The sequence below is a fragment of the Dermochelys coriacea genome, chromosome 3 (assembly GCF_009764565.3).
Source record: "Dermochelys coriacea isolate rDerCor1 chromosome 3, rDerCor1.pri.v4, whole genome shotgun sequence".
Taxonomy (NCBI): domain Eukaryota; kingdom Metazoa; phylum Chordata; order Testudines; family Dermochelyidae; genus Dermochelys; species Dermochelys coriacea.
In genome coordinates, this window is record NC_050070.1 from 156,134,662 (window position 1) to 156,152,145 (window position 17,484).

General features: G+C 36.8%; 1 protein-coding gene across 11 annotated transcripts in view; it reads left to right on the plus strand.

Moving 5' to 3' along the window:
* The window catches only part of BABAM2 (BRISC and BRCA1 A complex member 2), a 309,223-nt gene that overhangs the window by 154,401 nt on the left and 137,338 nt on the right, over positions 1-17,484 (plus strand). For all 11 annotated transcript variants that reach the window (XM_043511627.1, XM_043511630.1, XM_043511626.1 and 8 more), the window contains one exon: positions 14,939-15,048. In XM_043511627.1, coding sequence (XP_043367562.1) covers positions 14,939-15,048 — 110 coding nt within the window. The remainder of the gene's footprint in view (positions 1-14,938; positions 15,049-17,484) is intronic.

Genomic DNA, 17,484 nt, shown 5'->3' on the forward strand with positions numbered 1-17,484 from the left:
GTCCTCCTCGTTTGGGAAAAAATGTGAGCTTTGTATTATGTCCAGCAGATTAAAAAATCTGGGCTGTCACTGAACAAGGAGTGTGAAAATGTGTTCCAGAGTCAAGCAGACCCTCATGGAAAATGTTCTGCTGGCAGCTTCTTCTCTAGTAAAATTCCACATCTGTTGTGAGGCCCACAAGAAGAGAATTTATAAAGACAAACAAACAGAAAGAAACACCGCCTCTCCTCCTTTCAAAAAAAGCACATTTTGGATTTCCCAGGCATATTTTGTGTGTCTGTCTTTTAGACAGTAAACTTTTAGGAAAGGGGTTGTCTTCATTTTTGTATACAGTATAGCACCAAATATATTGTTGCCACTAAACCAATTATTATAGCTCTACTAATAATAATTATATTGTCTTTGTTAGGGTTAAACTTTCAATGTGATACAGATGGAAACCCAGGTACCCAGATATTACAATACCTTCAGAGAAAAATTTCTTTATGTGGGTAGAATATTTACCCTTAATTAATGCCGAGGTGTTTCAAACTGTTTTCTAAATAGACTACAGCAAACACCTTGAGGAGAAAAATATAGTGAAGTGTCTAGACATTGGCAAGTTCCAACAAGAGAAGGTGCATATATAAGTACGAAGCATGTACTTGGACATAAAATGGCTCTAAGGCAGTCTGATGTCAAATGTGCACTATTTCTTAATGAAAACTAGTATGGATAGGTGTATGTGAATTACAAACAGATTTCATTTCTGGATGGACTCAAACAGCTGAAGTTGTTGGCAGAAGGAAGCCAAAGAAACATCATGGAGTAACCCTTTGGAAGAGGCATGGCCAATTGAGACCAGTATTCAGTTGGAGGAGGATAAAAAGAGACTGAAGAGTTTCCGCAGAGGTGTGAAGAAGGAAAATAAATAGGGCTGTTGATTCATCACAGTTAACTCACGTGATTAACTGAAAAAAATTAATCGTGATTAAAAAAATTAATCACGATTAGTTGCAGTTTTAATCGCACTGTTAAACAATAGAATACCAATTGAAATTTATTTAACATTTTGGATGTTTTTCTACATTTTCATATGTATTGTATTCTGTGTTGTAATTGAAATCAAAGTGTATATGATTTTTATTACAAATATTGCACTGTAAAAATGTTAAACCAAAGAAATAGTATTTTTTCAATTCACCTCATACAAGTACTGTAGTGCAATCTCTTTATCATGAAAGTGCAACTTACAAATGTAGATTTATTTTTTTTTGGTACATAACTACACTCAAAACCAAAACAGTGTAAAACTTAAGAGCCTACAAGTCCACTCAGTCCTACTTCTTGTTCAGCCAATCGCTAAGACAAACAAGTTTGTTTACATTTACAAGAGATAATGCTGCCCGCTTCTTATTTATGTCACCAGAAGGTGAGAATGGGCATTTGCATGGCACTTTCATTGCAAGGTATTTACGTGCCAAATATGCAACTGCTACTAGAATACAGTGTCCAGTTCTGGTGTTCTCAATTCAAGAAGGGTATTGAAAAATTTGAGAGGATTCAGAGAAGAGGCATGAGAATGATTTAATCAACTTGTTTGTTTGAACGATTGGCTGAACAAGAAGTAGGTCCGAGTGGACTTGCAGGTTCTAAAATTTTACATTGTTTTATTTTTGAATGCAGTTTTTTGAACATAATTCTACATTTGTAAGTTCAACTTTCACGATAAAGAGATTGTATTAGGTGAATTGAAAAATACTTTCTTTTTTTTTTTTTACAGTTCAAATACTTGTAATAAAAAATAAATATAAAATGATCACTTGTATTCTGTATTGTAATTGAAATCAATATATTTGAAAATTTAGAAAACACCCAAAAATATTTAAATAAATTGCATTCTATTATTGTTTAACAGTGCGATTAGTCACGTGATTAATTGGGATTAATTTTTTTAATCGCTTGACAGCCCTAAAAATAAGTATAGAGCCTTTCACCTTTACAAACAAATTATGCCCTTGACAAAATAGGGGATAAGACAAAGAGGTTAAAGGTCGCCCCTGTGATGGTCGGTTCGCATTGGAAGCATTGCCTGATGGTTGGGGGGGTCGGGCCTTAATTCAGAAGGAGGTTGGTAGCGAAGCCCGGGCCTTCCAACTCCACAGGGCTCAGGCCTAGGGCCCTGTAAGGGTTACCAAGGGCCTGGCCTTAAGACTGCCCTCCCTGTGCCAATTCATATCACCCACTCTATTGTCCAGGTTTTGCAGTCTGTTGTGAAAAGTAATAGAAAAAGGTATGAACTGCACCTTCAGTCTGTCTGGGCCCAGCAGGTATGTGCCTCTTCTCCAAGAGAAGGCTTCTGCAGCACCCCTCCTCACGAGTGTCCAGGGCAAGTCCTTCTCCAGGCCTTGTCAGCCCCCTTCTGAGCTGTCTGGGTTCCTTTTACACTCCATCTCCATCTGGAGCATGCTCTGCAGGTGCAGCTGGGTGGGGTCATCTTTGCCCAGAATTGCTCTTTAACAACTAGTTCAAACAACTACTTTCTTTCTCTCTCTCTCTCTCTCTCTCTCTCTCTTTTTTTTTTTTTTTTTTTTTTTTGTGTAGATCCCACTGTAGGTGATCATGCACCTCATATGCAGAAATCTTTTGAATAGCAGTGTCCACCAGGTTGCTCATGGGCCCTGTGTGTCTTTCTGCTCCCATGCAAGTGAATAAAGTGCTGAGTGGCTACAACCTTTCCTCAGTTCCCTCTTATCACCTGTGTCAGCGAGACATAACCCAGCAGGTTTCTGACCAACTACTCTTGAGAGCTTCAAAACTTATATTTCATAAACAATTTCTGAAGAACTTCATCTTCTCCCCTTCTTCCAATTGAATATCTTCCCGCCCACACACACAAAAAATTTCTTCTTTCTTCTACTTCTCTCTGGCAACCTTCCCATACAACTCCTTGCACAGCAAGGTGAACTCATTGTGGATTCTAAGCTGCTTATGGTTCAAATTCCATCCATCCATCCATCCATCCATCCATCCATCCATCCTATTACTGCTTCATCCCTCTCTGTTAGATATATAGTCAATGTCTGTTCTGCTTGGGAAAAAGCCAGATCTGAGACAGGTTCTCAGCTTGCTGGTCCTTTTTCCTAATCTTCATTATCTTGTTATACCTTCACCCTCCTTCTTGAGGGACCAGTAGGGACATGGTTACTTACTCTACAGTCACTATAGTTCTTCAAGTTGTCAGTGTGGATCTAGGATCCACCCTCTATCCCCACTTTAGGAGTCCTCAGCTAACGTGGGCTTTGAAATGCAAGGGAACTAAGGGAGAGTTGTGGCTGCTCCTCCCTTTATGCCCTCACACTGGTCCATAAAGAGGCACAACAGGGTACATGCATGGCCCCAACAGACACAGCTATTCAAAATATTCCAATCTTGCATGCATGACATGCTTGTGCACCTACAATGGGATCCCCACTGACTACACCATCTTGAAGAATTGCAGTTACTGAAGGGTAAGTAACTGTTTTTATTTTTGTGTAAGAAGGGAAAAAACAAACTGTTTCAACAGCTTCATTTGGTTCAGCTTAGTCCATAGCAGTTTCATAGCTTGTGTTCTTTCAGGGTTTGAAAATTGCAACCATACTGGGTCTCCAGGAATTTCCCACTCCTCCAGAGCTGAGTACAAATATTGGCAAGGAATTTAAAAGAAAAATATTGCCCCTCTTGAGTCAACAATCAGCACTGAAGAATGATGTATTCCCACCAATATCTGAAGAGACAAATTCCGTCTTGGGTTTCTGGTTATGACATGATTTTGTAGCATCACTGTGTCACCAGATGGGATCATAATCTGTTACAATATAATTTAGTTTTTTGCTAACATATGTTTGTTTAAAATAACAAATGCCAGGCCTCTTCCTGCTCCACTGCCCTCTTTCTTGCATTGCTTAAAAAATGAAAATTCAAGATGATGGCCACTGCAAAGGAATTTTACTAAATTCCTTCAACGGTGGGATATGCCTCCAATAGCCAGTGTAAGGTGGTGAATTCAGAATGTTACCCTAAAATTCACCTTACTGGATGGCATGCACTGACCATCACTTCTGCTCCATATGAAGACACAATATGCACTATGCTGGTGGTGTGACTTCCTCCACAGACCTTTAGTAGAGTAGAGAGCCAATGCTTGGGACAGGGAGAAGGTGTCAGATTAGTACCTTTTGTCTACCACACTGTATCATTTAACACAAATCTTATTTTATATCCCAAAAGATATAACATAATAGTTAAACACCAGGTATTAATGTGAAAAATAAAACCTGTAGAATTTGTATTGAACATTTTAAAATGTCTTTTCTTTACTGTCTTGAGAAATAAAAAAATAATATTTTCTTACAGTTTAGTCCTTTTCCATTTGTCATGCACTGATTTATTTCTCTTCTGCAAACCATTTAGTCAGAGTTCTGTTTGTTTCTTTGTTTGTCAAAATCATCACTGAATAATGATGTAAATCATAGTTATGGGATTTGTTAGCTTGAACTCACTCATAGCTTTTTGGAAATTGTTCTGCATGCTACCAACTCTCAGAGCTTATCTACCCAGGGATATTTACTAGCATAATTATATTGGTATAATTATACCAGTATAGTGCCCTAAGTGGACACTCATATTTCAGTATAAGAGTGTCCACATAGGGAGTTATGCTGGTATAATTATGCCAATAAATGTCCCCATGTAGATAAGTCCTCAGAGTCAGGAAGTTAGTTTTGATATTATAGTTGATTGGAGTACATTTTCAGCCTGTCATTACTGGGTGTTGTGCACATAATTCCTCCACACCCTGGGCTGATATGTGTACAAAGGGTAAATTTACTCTGAGATGGGCAAGTGGCAGAACAGAGCAAGCACGTATCTCAGATACCAAAGAATAGCTTGCAGAATATTGTGAAAAGGGAGTGTCCGTCTGCAGTAGTTTCCTTGCCTCTGTCTCAATACCCAAAATCTTTAATATTTTGTAGCAATTCTGTGCACAATGCAGTGTTGGTCATTGTGAGTGTGGAACTGGAGCAGGCATGTCTTCTGACTCTATCCGGATATGAAAATTACTTAGGATCTGTTAAAAGAGAGCGGGATGGGTTCAGTAAAATAAGTATATACATATGTACACATGCTTGTATGATGTGCTTTGGCTGCTAGAATGGATAGGCAGGGGGATAGGAGGGCAACTTGATATAATTTACTCCAGAAAACCATCTGGTTTCTCGCCAGCTCCAGGGTCCTAATGCCACAAAGATATTGCAGTGCCACCTTTGCCTCCACTACCCTAGGACTGTGCTTAACCAGAGAATCCAGAGACTCTGTACCAATATCCTTACCTTTGACCTAAAATAAGTACTATTTTGTCATCAGTAATCTCAAAATATAAATATAACACCCATTATTTTCTTAGATTATAAATTCTTTGGGGCGGAGATAGTGTCTGCTTTTTGTGTTTGTACAGTGTCTAGAACAACGGGACCTCAAACTTGTTTATGTCTTTGGGCACTGCCATAATAGAAGGACAAAAGAATAATAATAATAGAGCCCTTCTTTAAAACAGTTATAAAAATATGTAGGTACATATTAATCTGCTTCAAATACAGCATATAATACATAATCAGCTAGCTGTGTTATGGACTTTTCCTATGAAAGTATATTTTACATTATTTTAAAAAAGAGCTTTTATGAGTACTTTAAGGAATGCAACTACTTCAGTTGGTAAATATATTACCGGATAATATTTCCAGCTTAACAATATCCTTTAAAATATTTTAGATACTGAAATCAAGATAACAATAACTAATCAGGCTGGAGGAGAGAGCCTTGAACACAACTACATTTGTTTGCTTGTTTTTATCTGACATTTTTATTATTAATTTTTTCCATCTGTGAGAACTTGGTACTTCCTGGTTCACTGAAGGTATCTGAGACTATAACTCCACACTAGAGTTCTTGGGGTGACCCACGTAATCTATGATACTTACGATTTCACAGAATAATCTTCACTGAACCACGAAGTAATAAAAGAAGTTTACAGAGATAAGAATGGTTTAAAAGTTAGTCTGATTTAAAAATGTTTTCCGGTGCTGAACCTCCTTCACAGCATACATGTAGAAATAAGCACAGAAACCTGGGCTTCACCCCATTTTAGTTTTTGCTTTTCTGTCTCTAATGTTTAATAATGGTATAGCAGAACCATTTCAGGAGGGGTACTAGGCAACACTCTAATCAGGGAAATATACGTGGAATCCTCAGTGTTATTATTTTATCAATCAGTTTATGTATATCAATCAAATTAAAAATTTACCCCAAAAGCTGTAAAAAGGTGGTAGAAAAATTTGTTTTTATTCATACATGAACATAAGTACATGAGAACAAATTAAATGTGTGCCCTGTCTCAACAAGTGTTTCATTAATATACTTAGGACAGGGCATGAATTGGGCCGATACCAGTGGACAGAGTTCCATTCCCTCCCTCTCCCATTTAATCTCTGATTGAGGACACTGGCAGCGTCAGTCTGAATATCCAGTTTTACAGCTCTTCAATCATGAGTCCCATTGCATCTGCAAACATGTATGTTTTTCAGGGTACACAAGATGCTTACCCTTATATTTAAACCAAGAAGCAATTAACTCAAAGAATCATATTTCACTACTATGGAGCAATATTTTAAAGACCATTTGACCTAGATATGTGCTTATGAAGCAGCATTAAAGTTTTCAGTCTTGTGCTCTCAACTCCAGATTCTGATGCTGCTGTTCACACGGAGTAGTTCCTTACGCTGCTGGTAGCACTTTTGATTTCAATGTAAGTAAAGGTGGCAGAATGTGGCCATCATCAATTACTAAAGTGACGCATTCAGTCTCCCAAGAATGTTTATGTTTTAATTTTTATTAAATGTAAATCCTTTACATCTCTACAAATTTCATTACTTCCGAGTCTCAAACCAAGATCATGATGAAAACAGATTAGCTGTACGCTGAGCTGGAGAAGTATGCAGTGCTGATTGTTGATACACAGAAAGGTGGAGATAGAGGGGGGCAGCATCAGCTGAGGGAGTTTGCCTGACTTCCACTAACATGGTTCACAGTTTATAGGATTACATGATGCATCTTACAGAAAGGCAACAGTTCCTATGCTGCCCATTATGGATATCATTAGTGTTATTTTGTAGCACAGTGTTTGGATTACAACTCAATAATTGGTATAAATGTTAACAGAAATAAAATAAGAGTTATTTTACACATTTATGTATCGGCACATACAAATACTTGCCTTTTGTCCTTCAGTGTCAAGAAATCAATGTAACTTGTTGAAGTCATCTTGACTATCCCAAACCAACAGGTCTTGTGATTTAACCTGTCATCAAACTGTCATGCTTAAAAAAAATTGCTTAAATCTTTATTTTTTTTGAAAAATATATTAGTGTTCCTGTTTTCAAGAGAGAAAATGGATTTTAGGTAGGCACACAAAGCAATGTGGCTTGGTGAGAGTGAATGGAATGATTCAGGGTTATAAGTGCAGACATGCTGGAGGAAGAATATTTTCAGAAAAAGTATTAAACTTTGGAGTCTCCAGGTCTTTCATGTGCCCCATTATTTGCCAGTGATGGCTGAGAGACCTGTGTTTGTCTTGTTTGAAGCCTTATGAGAGATGTGATGCTGTTGGCATATGTTCCCAAACCATAGAACTTTGTGTTTTCCCAACTAGGAAAGCAAAAGACATTCTTCATATAGAGATACTATATAGTGCTCTGCTGTTTTGGATCTGATGATAAAACACCTGAAAAAGAGGTAGAAATAGAACAACTTGGTAATATTTTCATAAAGCTTTATACTTATATAATCAGCTTGCAGACACTGATTAGTTAAGCCTTTTAATATCCCTTTGAGAAAGATAGATATCCCTATTTTACAGTGGGGCAAACTGAGGCACAGAGAAATTAAAATACTTTATTGGGAGTTATACCGAAAAACAATGGGAAAACCAGGAACAGAACCCAGCAGTCTTTACTTCTATTGTGCTCTAACTAATTGGTCACGTTTCCTCCTAATTGTGAATTCCTGATGATTGTAAATAGTAATCCATTCTACAAATATTCTCCATTGTGTAAATGTTATGTTGAAGTCTTAATGTGGAGCCTGATGGTATGAGATGCTCAGCATTTTATGCAATATGCTGAGGCGCTTGCCTCTCATTGACTCAATTGAAGTTGATGATGCTGAGCATCTTGCAGAATCAGGTCCTTAGTATTAAAAACAAACAAACAAATAACCTTGGCCCAATGTCATTAAAGCACACCCAATAGGTAGAGGGCTTTGTGAGGACCTAAAAATTCCAATTTTAGAGTAGAATATAATGAATCTCCTTTGTAACCGTTACACTGTTGCATTTACAGAGTATACACATTTTAGTGCAAAACCAGCTAAACTTTTTATCTGTTCTTAAAAGTCATCCATATTTATCCATTAGAGAGACTATCCCAGCATTTTTTTCATACAGGGTTTGGTCTATCAAGTCCATAATCCTGCTCTTGCTTCCCACAGTGTTCAATTAACTCTTTAAAAGAAACTGCTCCATATTTTGAGGTTGCTTGTGTTCTTTATGACAGAACAAAGGTGCAAAGTAAATGCCACATAAGTGGACAAAACCATCTTGGAAGTTGTGTTGTCTAATGTGTATTCCCATAGACAAGAATATTATCTTATGTATTTATTCTTCAATGTGCTGGTTTTTCTATGCTCTTCCAAACAGAGTTGTTTGTCTAACTCGATGCTATTTCCCTCTTGTACAGGGAATGTAGTGGTGAGTTACTATGCATGCACTAAAAGAAAACTGCTTGGATATACACCAGACCCATAATGTTGCTCGTGGTAGGCAGGCACCATATATTTATATGTAAAATTCTCAGAAAACTCATATAACTGGTGCCTTGCTTATGCGTGAGTAATGTTCTATGTGTCTTTATAGCTGATTATGGATGCCTAGAGGGATCCTCCTTAGTGCTGCTAATGATTATCTCACGCTCACCAAATATTCAGTTTGCAAGTTTATTAAAGTTAGTTCTGTATTCATTTTAATGAAGAAGGCTGGGTATATTCTACAACAGATGAACTATTCAAGTTGTGCAAATGTTCTTCAGACACTACAATTCAGATCTGTATAACTTTTGGTGAAGATCAGAAACAGCTTCCAGCTAACCAAAGTGTTTGCCGCTGAAAGCAGTGTGTAGGCATTTTTTGTAGTTTCAGAACTTTATCCTGATTAGTATTTTGGTAAAGATTTCATAATGTATTAGCTTGATATATGAGCTGTTTTTTGTAACATTTCAGTACTATGTGTAGTGCAAGCAAGGTGACTGCCTCTCTTTTAATAAATTATGCTATTTAAAGAATGGGCACTCCTTGATCAATCCTGATGAATTTCCTGGAAGACACAAGAAATCACTTTCTGGAATAATTAAGTCTTCTCCCCAGAGTGAAGCAGGGGAGACTGAGAGTGAGCATTTGTTTCTCCTGATTTCTTACTACTTTTCCCTACTATGTGTTTTGTTTTGTTTTTTTTAAACTACTAAACATAGGGCTTGTCTACATGAACGTTTAATTTACGGCAAGCTGGTGTGAGAATCTAACTCTCACTAGCCTGCTGCAGTCTTACTGTTCATGTGAACCCTGCTGACACAGACTAACAGTTTGTTAATATGCTTTAATTGTACTCCCCTTTCACAGAACCATAGAGATTAAAAATGGAAAAGAATTCTAGTCTCTGGCCAGCACAGGTTTGTTCCCTACAGTATATTTGCCAATACTTTGTCAAGTATAGTGTTAACATTTTTAAGTTACAGGGGCTTTTACTGTTTCCTTTTGAAGAGCTTATTCCACAATATGATAGAACACCCAGTTAAGAAGTATTTCCTGGTAACAGCCCATTTACTTTTTCTCAGTTTCATGGCATTGTTCTTAGTTAGTTCTTTAAGTGTGTTAAAAAAGAAGCAAAAATATGATGTGCATGTAAATATATTAAAATTGTGTCTGTTCGAATATGTCCCTCTCCCCACATCTTCACCATGATGCTTGTTTTTTGACTGTAAGCTGTTGAGAGCAGGGTCCAAGATGTGTCTTAATATATGTTTCTATACGACCTCGCACAGTGGAGCTGCCGTCCTGAATAGGACCTCTGGGCACTATTGCAGTACAAATATTAATAATAACAATGATAGGTTACACAGAAAAGAAGGCAGTTAATTAAGTAGCCTCTTGACATAATTGAAGTGTAAGTGCTATAAAGAAACAACTGCTTTGAAGAAAACAGATTGAATATTTTGGAAATCAAATTATAGAAATGTCTCTTCTTGAAAGTGTACTACAAACTAAGGTAGCAAGACAAAAAGCTTCTAGATTACCTTTTCTGAGTTATGCCTGATTTTCCAGAATCTGCATTTTTAAGGAAAAAGAGCCCTAATCTACAACTTGGTTATGCTCCAGGCCCAAGAGGAAATGGATTATAACAGTTGTGACTGTGAAGAGCAGATGTTTTGGTTGGACTAGCTATCAACCATCTGACTCATCATAAATCCTCAGTTCCCGTAAATTCCCAGTTTTCAGTTACAATAGGTAGGATGCAGGAAAACAATGCCTTTAAATTAAAAATATAAAATGTGGTTTTGGAATTAACAGTTAACCACAATCCATATTCATTTACAAAAGGATAAATTATTGTGAAAGAGGTGCAGCTGTTGCAATAAAATGTAAAACTGAAGGGTATTTGTGAATGACAACTTCATTAGCTGTGAATGAAAGCCAGCACATGATCATTTAGATAGTGCTAATTAATATAAATTGAAATACAACTCAATTATATGTTTCTTTGGTTCCTATGTTACGGTGTCCCTTGTTTAAGCTTCCAAGGAAAGACCATTTTTTTCTTTGAATGTCTCAGAACCACACTTTTCATAACTTTTGTGTTAGTTTTGTATTTTCACAAAACTTGGAGACTTTTAGTAGTTTTCAGGATTTAGATTATCATCCTGATTCTTATTTACTAAAGTTCTGACATGGGAGTACAAGTGTAAATGACAGCTGAGAGTTGAGACTTTTCTTCCAGTTCATCAAAAACTTAAAAATTGCATTTATATCTGAAATGTTTTACCTGCTGTTGTCATAAGTAGTCACTGAAGGTGACTAGTTGAAAGACGAGGAAAATCCATCCTTTTCTTTTAGTTTCTTTACTTTGTGCATTTGACAACACTTTTATAATCATTTTCACTGACTTTCTGTGCAGTTCATTTTCTCTGTTGTGTGAGTGAAACGGGAGAGAAAGCATTTTTTAAAGTAGGAATGTGTAATTGTAAAAAAGCCACCTAAACTGTTAGAGGGACATCCTGGAACTAGTTTTAAATCTATATATTTTTTTTACGTGGGCTAGATTTCAAGTTGCTTAAAATGTCTCTTTAAGATACTGTATATTACTGAGACCCTGATATTTTTACTTACTACCATGTGCTTTATCCAAGAATTTCAAAATATTTTGCAAACATTCTGTCATTACATCACACAATGCTTTTGTGATGTAGAGAAGGATTATTATCTCCATTTTACAGATGGGAAACCGAATATAAATAATACCCACCCTATATAAAGTTTCTGATCAAAGACGTTATATAAATGCTAAGTAGTATTATTTTTCGCCTAACTAGTCTAACTACAGATGCTATTGTTCATTATAAAAATTCCATTCTTAATTCATACAAGTGTCTAATTCTGTTCTGAAATGTATGAGCTACTTGCTTTAACAACATCCCATGGCAGCAAGTTCCATGGTTAATTATACGTTGTGCAAAAGATTGTTTTGTTTTAAATACTCAGAATTTGTGTCCATTTAAGTTTGAGTACCTTTTTCTTTCTGTATTCTGGAAATGGGAAAAATACTGAAGAAACAAAATTTGCTTATGACACTAAGGAAGATACAGTAACAGGAAAGTATATTCTCTAGAAATATCATTCTTTCTGAAACTAAACGAAAAATAATAAGAAAAAGGTGCTTTTGCTTTGTTATTTTCCTTGGTCTGTTGTATTTGTTCTATTTGGCCTGTTCTTTGAGACTAAAACACATGCATAAAATGTAGACAGGCGGGGAAATAACGTCTGGTTATAGCTTGGTACGAAATATAAAAACATCCTTGGCCTTTTGACTCTTGTGATCCCTGCGAAGGAGCTGCCTTTGTCCTGTGAAAAGATAATTGTTTCCCAACACAAACACTGAATTTCGAGTCATCTAATCATTAACAGGTCTGTAGAGATGACTGAAAGATGCAGCTCTGAGGGGTTAAATCTTGACTGTCACAGACACTTCAAAAAGGTCCATTAATTTAAAAAGCAGATTTTTCCCCATCGTTTATCTGTACAACATGTGTTTTCAATTTAGTTTTATAAACAGCAATTGTAACCGACATACTAAGGTTGAATTAAGTTCCACCAAGCGGATTGTTGCATAAATAAAAGTAACAAAGTACAGTATGAAAGAAATAAACAGTGTGTTGTTATGTACAAAAGGACTTAATTATAATAATGTTTGATAGTCTGACATAAAGTAAATATGCACCTAGGTCCAGCCAATCTGTACAAAAATGATCTTTTTGCCGCTTTGTATTGTGATAGCTTTGTGGCCATCCGATGTTGGCCAGGGTGAGCCTCGGGGTCAGCCAGCTTCATAATAGCTCTGCAACAGTTATTGTATTATGTTACTTTTTAAACCTTTTTTGGAGAATTAAGCAAATTGTGTCTGTAACTGATTGACCTTTTTTATACCGTATATTTGAAAAATGACAATCTGAAATGTAGTGGACAACATGTCAGTTTCTTTCCACAAACTTGCACTGACCTGTAGCTATATTCATATTCAGTGCAATGCCATGTTGGCAGAAGTACTTGCACCATTAACTTGTTACTATTGTATATTATTTTTTGTAGAGGGAGAAAAATTAGGCATCTGGGTTTACCACCTGTTTTGCAAACTTCAACTTGTTGCAACTTAAAATATCAAAGGTATTGTGTTCATGTAAGAGTATATATTTTAAAATTTCTCCCACCAAGGAAGTCTCTATTAAATGCTGTTATTAGTGGTCATAATAATTCTTGGTAATTTTCGTTTAGTTTCCCTGATATCTGTTATTTTATATCTCTGTCTTTTTCGAGTCCTTTTGATCACTGAGATCTTGAAGGAAGGAAGGTAGAGCTAGATGGTATATTCTAGAAACTATACATGTACTGTCAAATTGTATTGAGTGTATGTGTGAAGAGTTGAACTTTTGATCTATTTGAACATTAACAATACTCATGTGAGATTTTAACTGTTCAATTTTTCCTTGCTGTTGTGCAGCCAATAAAAAGCACGTGTTCAGTGCTAATGTGAGCACGGTGTTTGAAAAGGGTTTCTAGCATAAAAGAATTTGTGGTCTTGGAGATACCCTGGATATGAAAATGGTAAACATACTCTATACCTTGCATCATATGACAAATGCTTATCTATTAAAACAAGATCCTTTTGGTCATTAGACTCTACTGCTTAATCGGTTTTAACACTTCTGTTTGTCTGATTAGTGTGACTTAGCAAGTTAATAGGGAAACACAGTTAATATTGCACTTAGACTTCAGGAGTGAAAGATGTTAGTTGTCTCAGATTTTCCCTAGCCATCAAAACATATAGAGTACTCAGGGGACGTTTTGTGGACTGCGATCACTATTGTTGTATTGTAGATCAGAACTATGCCACAGAGTGGAGAAATACCTGAAAAAACACTGTCAGCTCTTTCTTATTGTTTTGTGTAATATGGCCAGCCTGTTCTAAGGCCCTGCCACATTACAGTTTTAACTGTGTTTGGAACAAGTCACTGGTATGGTTTGGACATACCACCTGGTTTGCACATACCACCTGGTTAATATGCTGCTAGAATCCATGACAGCCAGTAGTGTTTCACTCCTGCCAGAAGCCTGGGCTGGCACATGATTATCTTCTTGTAACCAGTCAACACACTGTGGTTTTGGTAGGTTGGGCTGAATCACCTGGCATTGTTTAATAGGGTTATTAGCATTGTTTATTAGGTTTAATAGATGTTCCTTCTTCCTCACAACTATGGTGTGATAGAACATCCCAGAGCATATTGCTGTGTGTATTGTTGATGCTACTTTGTGTGTATGTCTGCGAGGCTATTTAAGGTCATTACCACTTACTGGTTACAAAATCACAGTTGGAAGTCATGTGCAGATAGGGCCTAAATGAGAGAGGGATACCTCAGATATTGGTTATGAAAGGGCAGCCTTAAATTAATGCACACTCTAATCTGCACTGAGGCCAGGGCTGAAGCAGAGAATCAGGGAGCCATAACCTACACCTTAATGTCACCATCCGAATTCCTGCCACCCTCAGCTCAAACAGAAGCTGAACACAGCAGAGAATCAGGTCTATATACTTCAACGAAAATTTATAAATGTAACATCTGGATGTATTACTTAATGACTCAACGATATTATATGAAAATGTTTTGGTAGTTTCATCAGATGTTTATAACAGTCCCTGGAATCTTAGAAATGAAATCTGTTTTTTACTGAAATGTTTATGCTCCAACACACTGAAAAGGTGGTATGTTACTGTAAGAGGTTGCTTGTGAATGCTGGGCTAGTATCATTGATTGTCTTTTGATCCATTGAAGAAAAATGAGCACTGTGGAATTTGTTGTCAAAATATTTTTAAAAAATTAAGTGAAATGTACAAACAGATTTTTTTTAAATTGTGAAATTTTGTCCCTTCAACCTTTATGATGTTCCTTTTACCCACACTGCGTATTTGACCCTCTTTCACCCCTTACTAGTAAGGTTCTGATTACTTTAAGTTTGATGATATCTGCTTTTTCCTTGTATTCAGGATGTGAATGAAGATCCAGGAGAGGATGTTGCTCTTCTTTCAGTCAGTTTTGAGGATACAGAAGCTGCTCAGGTTTTCCCCAAGCTGTATCTGTCTCCACGTATTGAACAGTAAGTAGAATAATTGTTGTAGTATTCCAGTTCTTCTCAGAACTTTTAATTTTTACTCTGATTGTTTATGTAGGCAGTCTTTGGTAGGCCATAAAACCACTTTGGCTTTTAATTGACAAAAGCCATGACAGTGATTACTGTAATTGGCTTTGACTGGAAGGGAGCAATTCAGTTAGTCTTGCCTGTCCCATTTTTATGTGCCTACCACTTACAGAGCTGAGCCACCATTGGCTAGACTGTTGTGGGGCCCACTGATCCCTGAAAGTCAGCCTACATTTTCCTGGAATGACTCGTACTGGAAGTGGCATCAGGTTCAGCTTAGCAGGCAGATTTCCCCCAGAAAAGAGGGAGAGCTTTGTTTTTTAAGATTGTGTTTATATATCTCTGTATGTGTAGGTGTGCACTGTACCTGTGTGTGATTGATGCATATTCCCTGAAGAGAGACAGTTTGTACAATAGGAAGTGATACAGTTAAACAGTTTCCAATCAATGTTTATTACAAGAGCTGTAAGGCTATATTTGTTAAACTGTGGTCAGGAATTTGCAGTCTCAGTAAGATGTTTTTCCGAGGGTGTATCAGAATATTTCATTTTAAGGTTGTTGGACAACACAGTTGTCCCACAGAGTTGCTAATAAACAAATTTTTACTCCTAAAATGGAAGGGTCGGAAGGAAAAAATCTGTCTGCTTCCTAAATTAGATTCTGCTTCTTCCATTTTTGGAATTAACAATGTTCCCCCTCCCCTTCCGTGCTTCAGTCTTGAAATATTTGCTTGAAAGTTTCATCAAAAGCACTTCAGGCTTACAAGTGACTTTCACTTAGAGATAAATTGGAAGATCTTGTAGTGCAAGTCCTTATTTTGCATGGCACCTGACAAACAAAAGTTTTCCAAACGAAAAGCTTCCTACTTTGTTACCTTGAAGAAAACTTTGAAGAGTCATAATGTCCTTACAGAGGAATATTGAAAAGACTTCTTAGTATGGGGGAGGAGGTCTGGTTGCCTAACTATAACTCTAGAGTGCAGAATAAGGAACCAATGGTAGTGGGGGAAGTGTTTGATATTAATAAATATACTTTAAAAGGAGAGCTTGTTTTTCACTTTCTTTTGTTTTGCCTTGTTAAGCATTTTACTTGGTTTATCTACATTACTACACAGAAGTAACTACATTAGACTTTGCAGTTACACAGAGGTCAAGTTAAGCTAACATTGATTGAGTGCTTTTGTTTTTCTGGTCAGTACTGAAATGGCATTTCTTTCAACTGCTGAAAATACCTTGAGTGTAGTAGAAGAGATGGAAAAGTACTGTCTACCATAGTGTTAGAAAAGTTCACTAAGAATGCATAGAGTTTGAGAAAGGGCATGACATTCTGATATTTAAACCAAAAAGGCATTGATATGGATAAGATGTAGGTAGATTGGTTAAAAAATCCAAGATTAGTTCTGAGATAAAATCATAAGATTTACAAGGTATCTGGAAAGAAAAATCTATAGAAAATGTATATATTGCTTCTTTTGAGTTTTCAAGTCTTCTTAGCATCTAACCTTATTTTAGAAAAGGTTTTTGTTCTCTCCTTCATTTAACATTATTTATGGCTGTGTTGATTTCATTAGTGGTTCATTTTAAATGCAAGTCATATTCTCTGATGAGCTTTGTGATAGTGAAAAGGTTAGCTCAGGTACAACATGATTAGGGTAACAAGTTACATGCCGTTAGATTATTTTAAATAATGGATTATATGAACTGTTTTCTTTTTTTAATAAATGCTGAATTAACCTGATTGTATCATTAAATGCATTTAATTTAATGAATTTGGGCAAGTTACGTAATTTCTCTGGGTCCATTTACTTTTCTATAAACTATTGTACTTAGTTACAGTGCTCTGCAAGTGTGTTGTGAGGCTTAACTAATACATTCATTGAAGCTGTTTGTTGCCCTTAGATGGGAGGTTCACATTAATAGTAGTAATAATAGTATTGCTGCTACTTTTTTGGCCAGAATAATGCAGATAAGGTCAGTTACTTTACTTGGTCATTTCACTGTTCCTATCTCAAGTATAAGTGATGATACATTGGTCTACCATACATTTCCTCTCTGCAGTGTGCAGGGAAGTAATAATGCAGAAAATCTGCAGGTTGAAGGTACATTAATATCTTATCCCCCGCACTCCCACCCCCGCCCGCTGCCTAGCTCTTACTATTCTTTTCTAGCAACTATGCAGGAGTTCTAGGTGATCATATTTCCCAAAGGGAAAACGGGACACCATGTGGGGCTGGCCCAAGGCCTCCCCCACCCTATGGGGCTAGGGATGATGTCACTACTCTTCCCCTTCCCCCAGGCATGTTCCTCCGCACCCCACTTTTTGGACAAAAGTGAGCATTTGTCCCGTTTGCCAAAGAAGTCGGGAGGCCAGGACAGCACTTAAAAAAGGGACTGT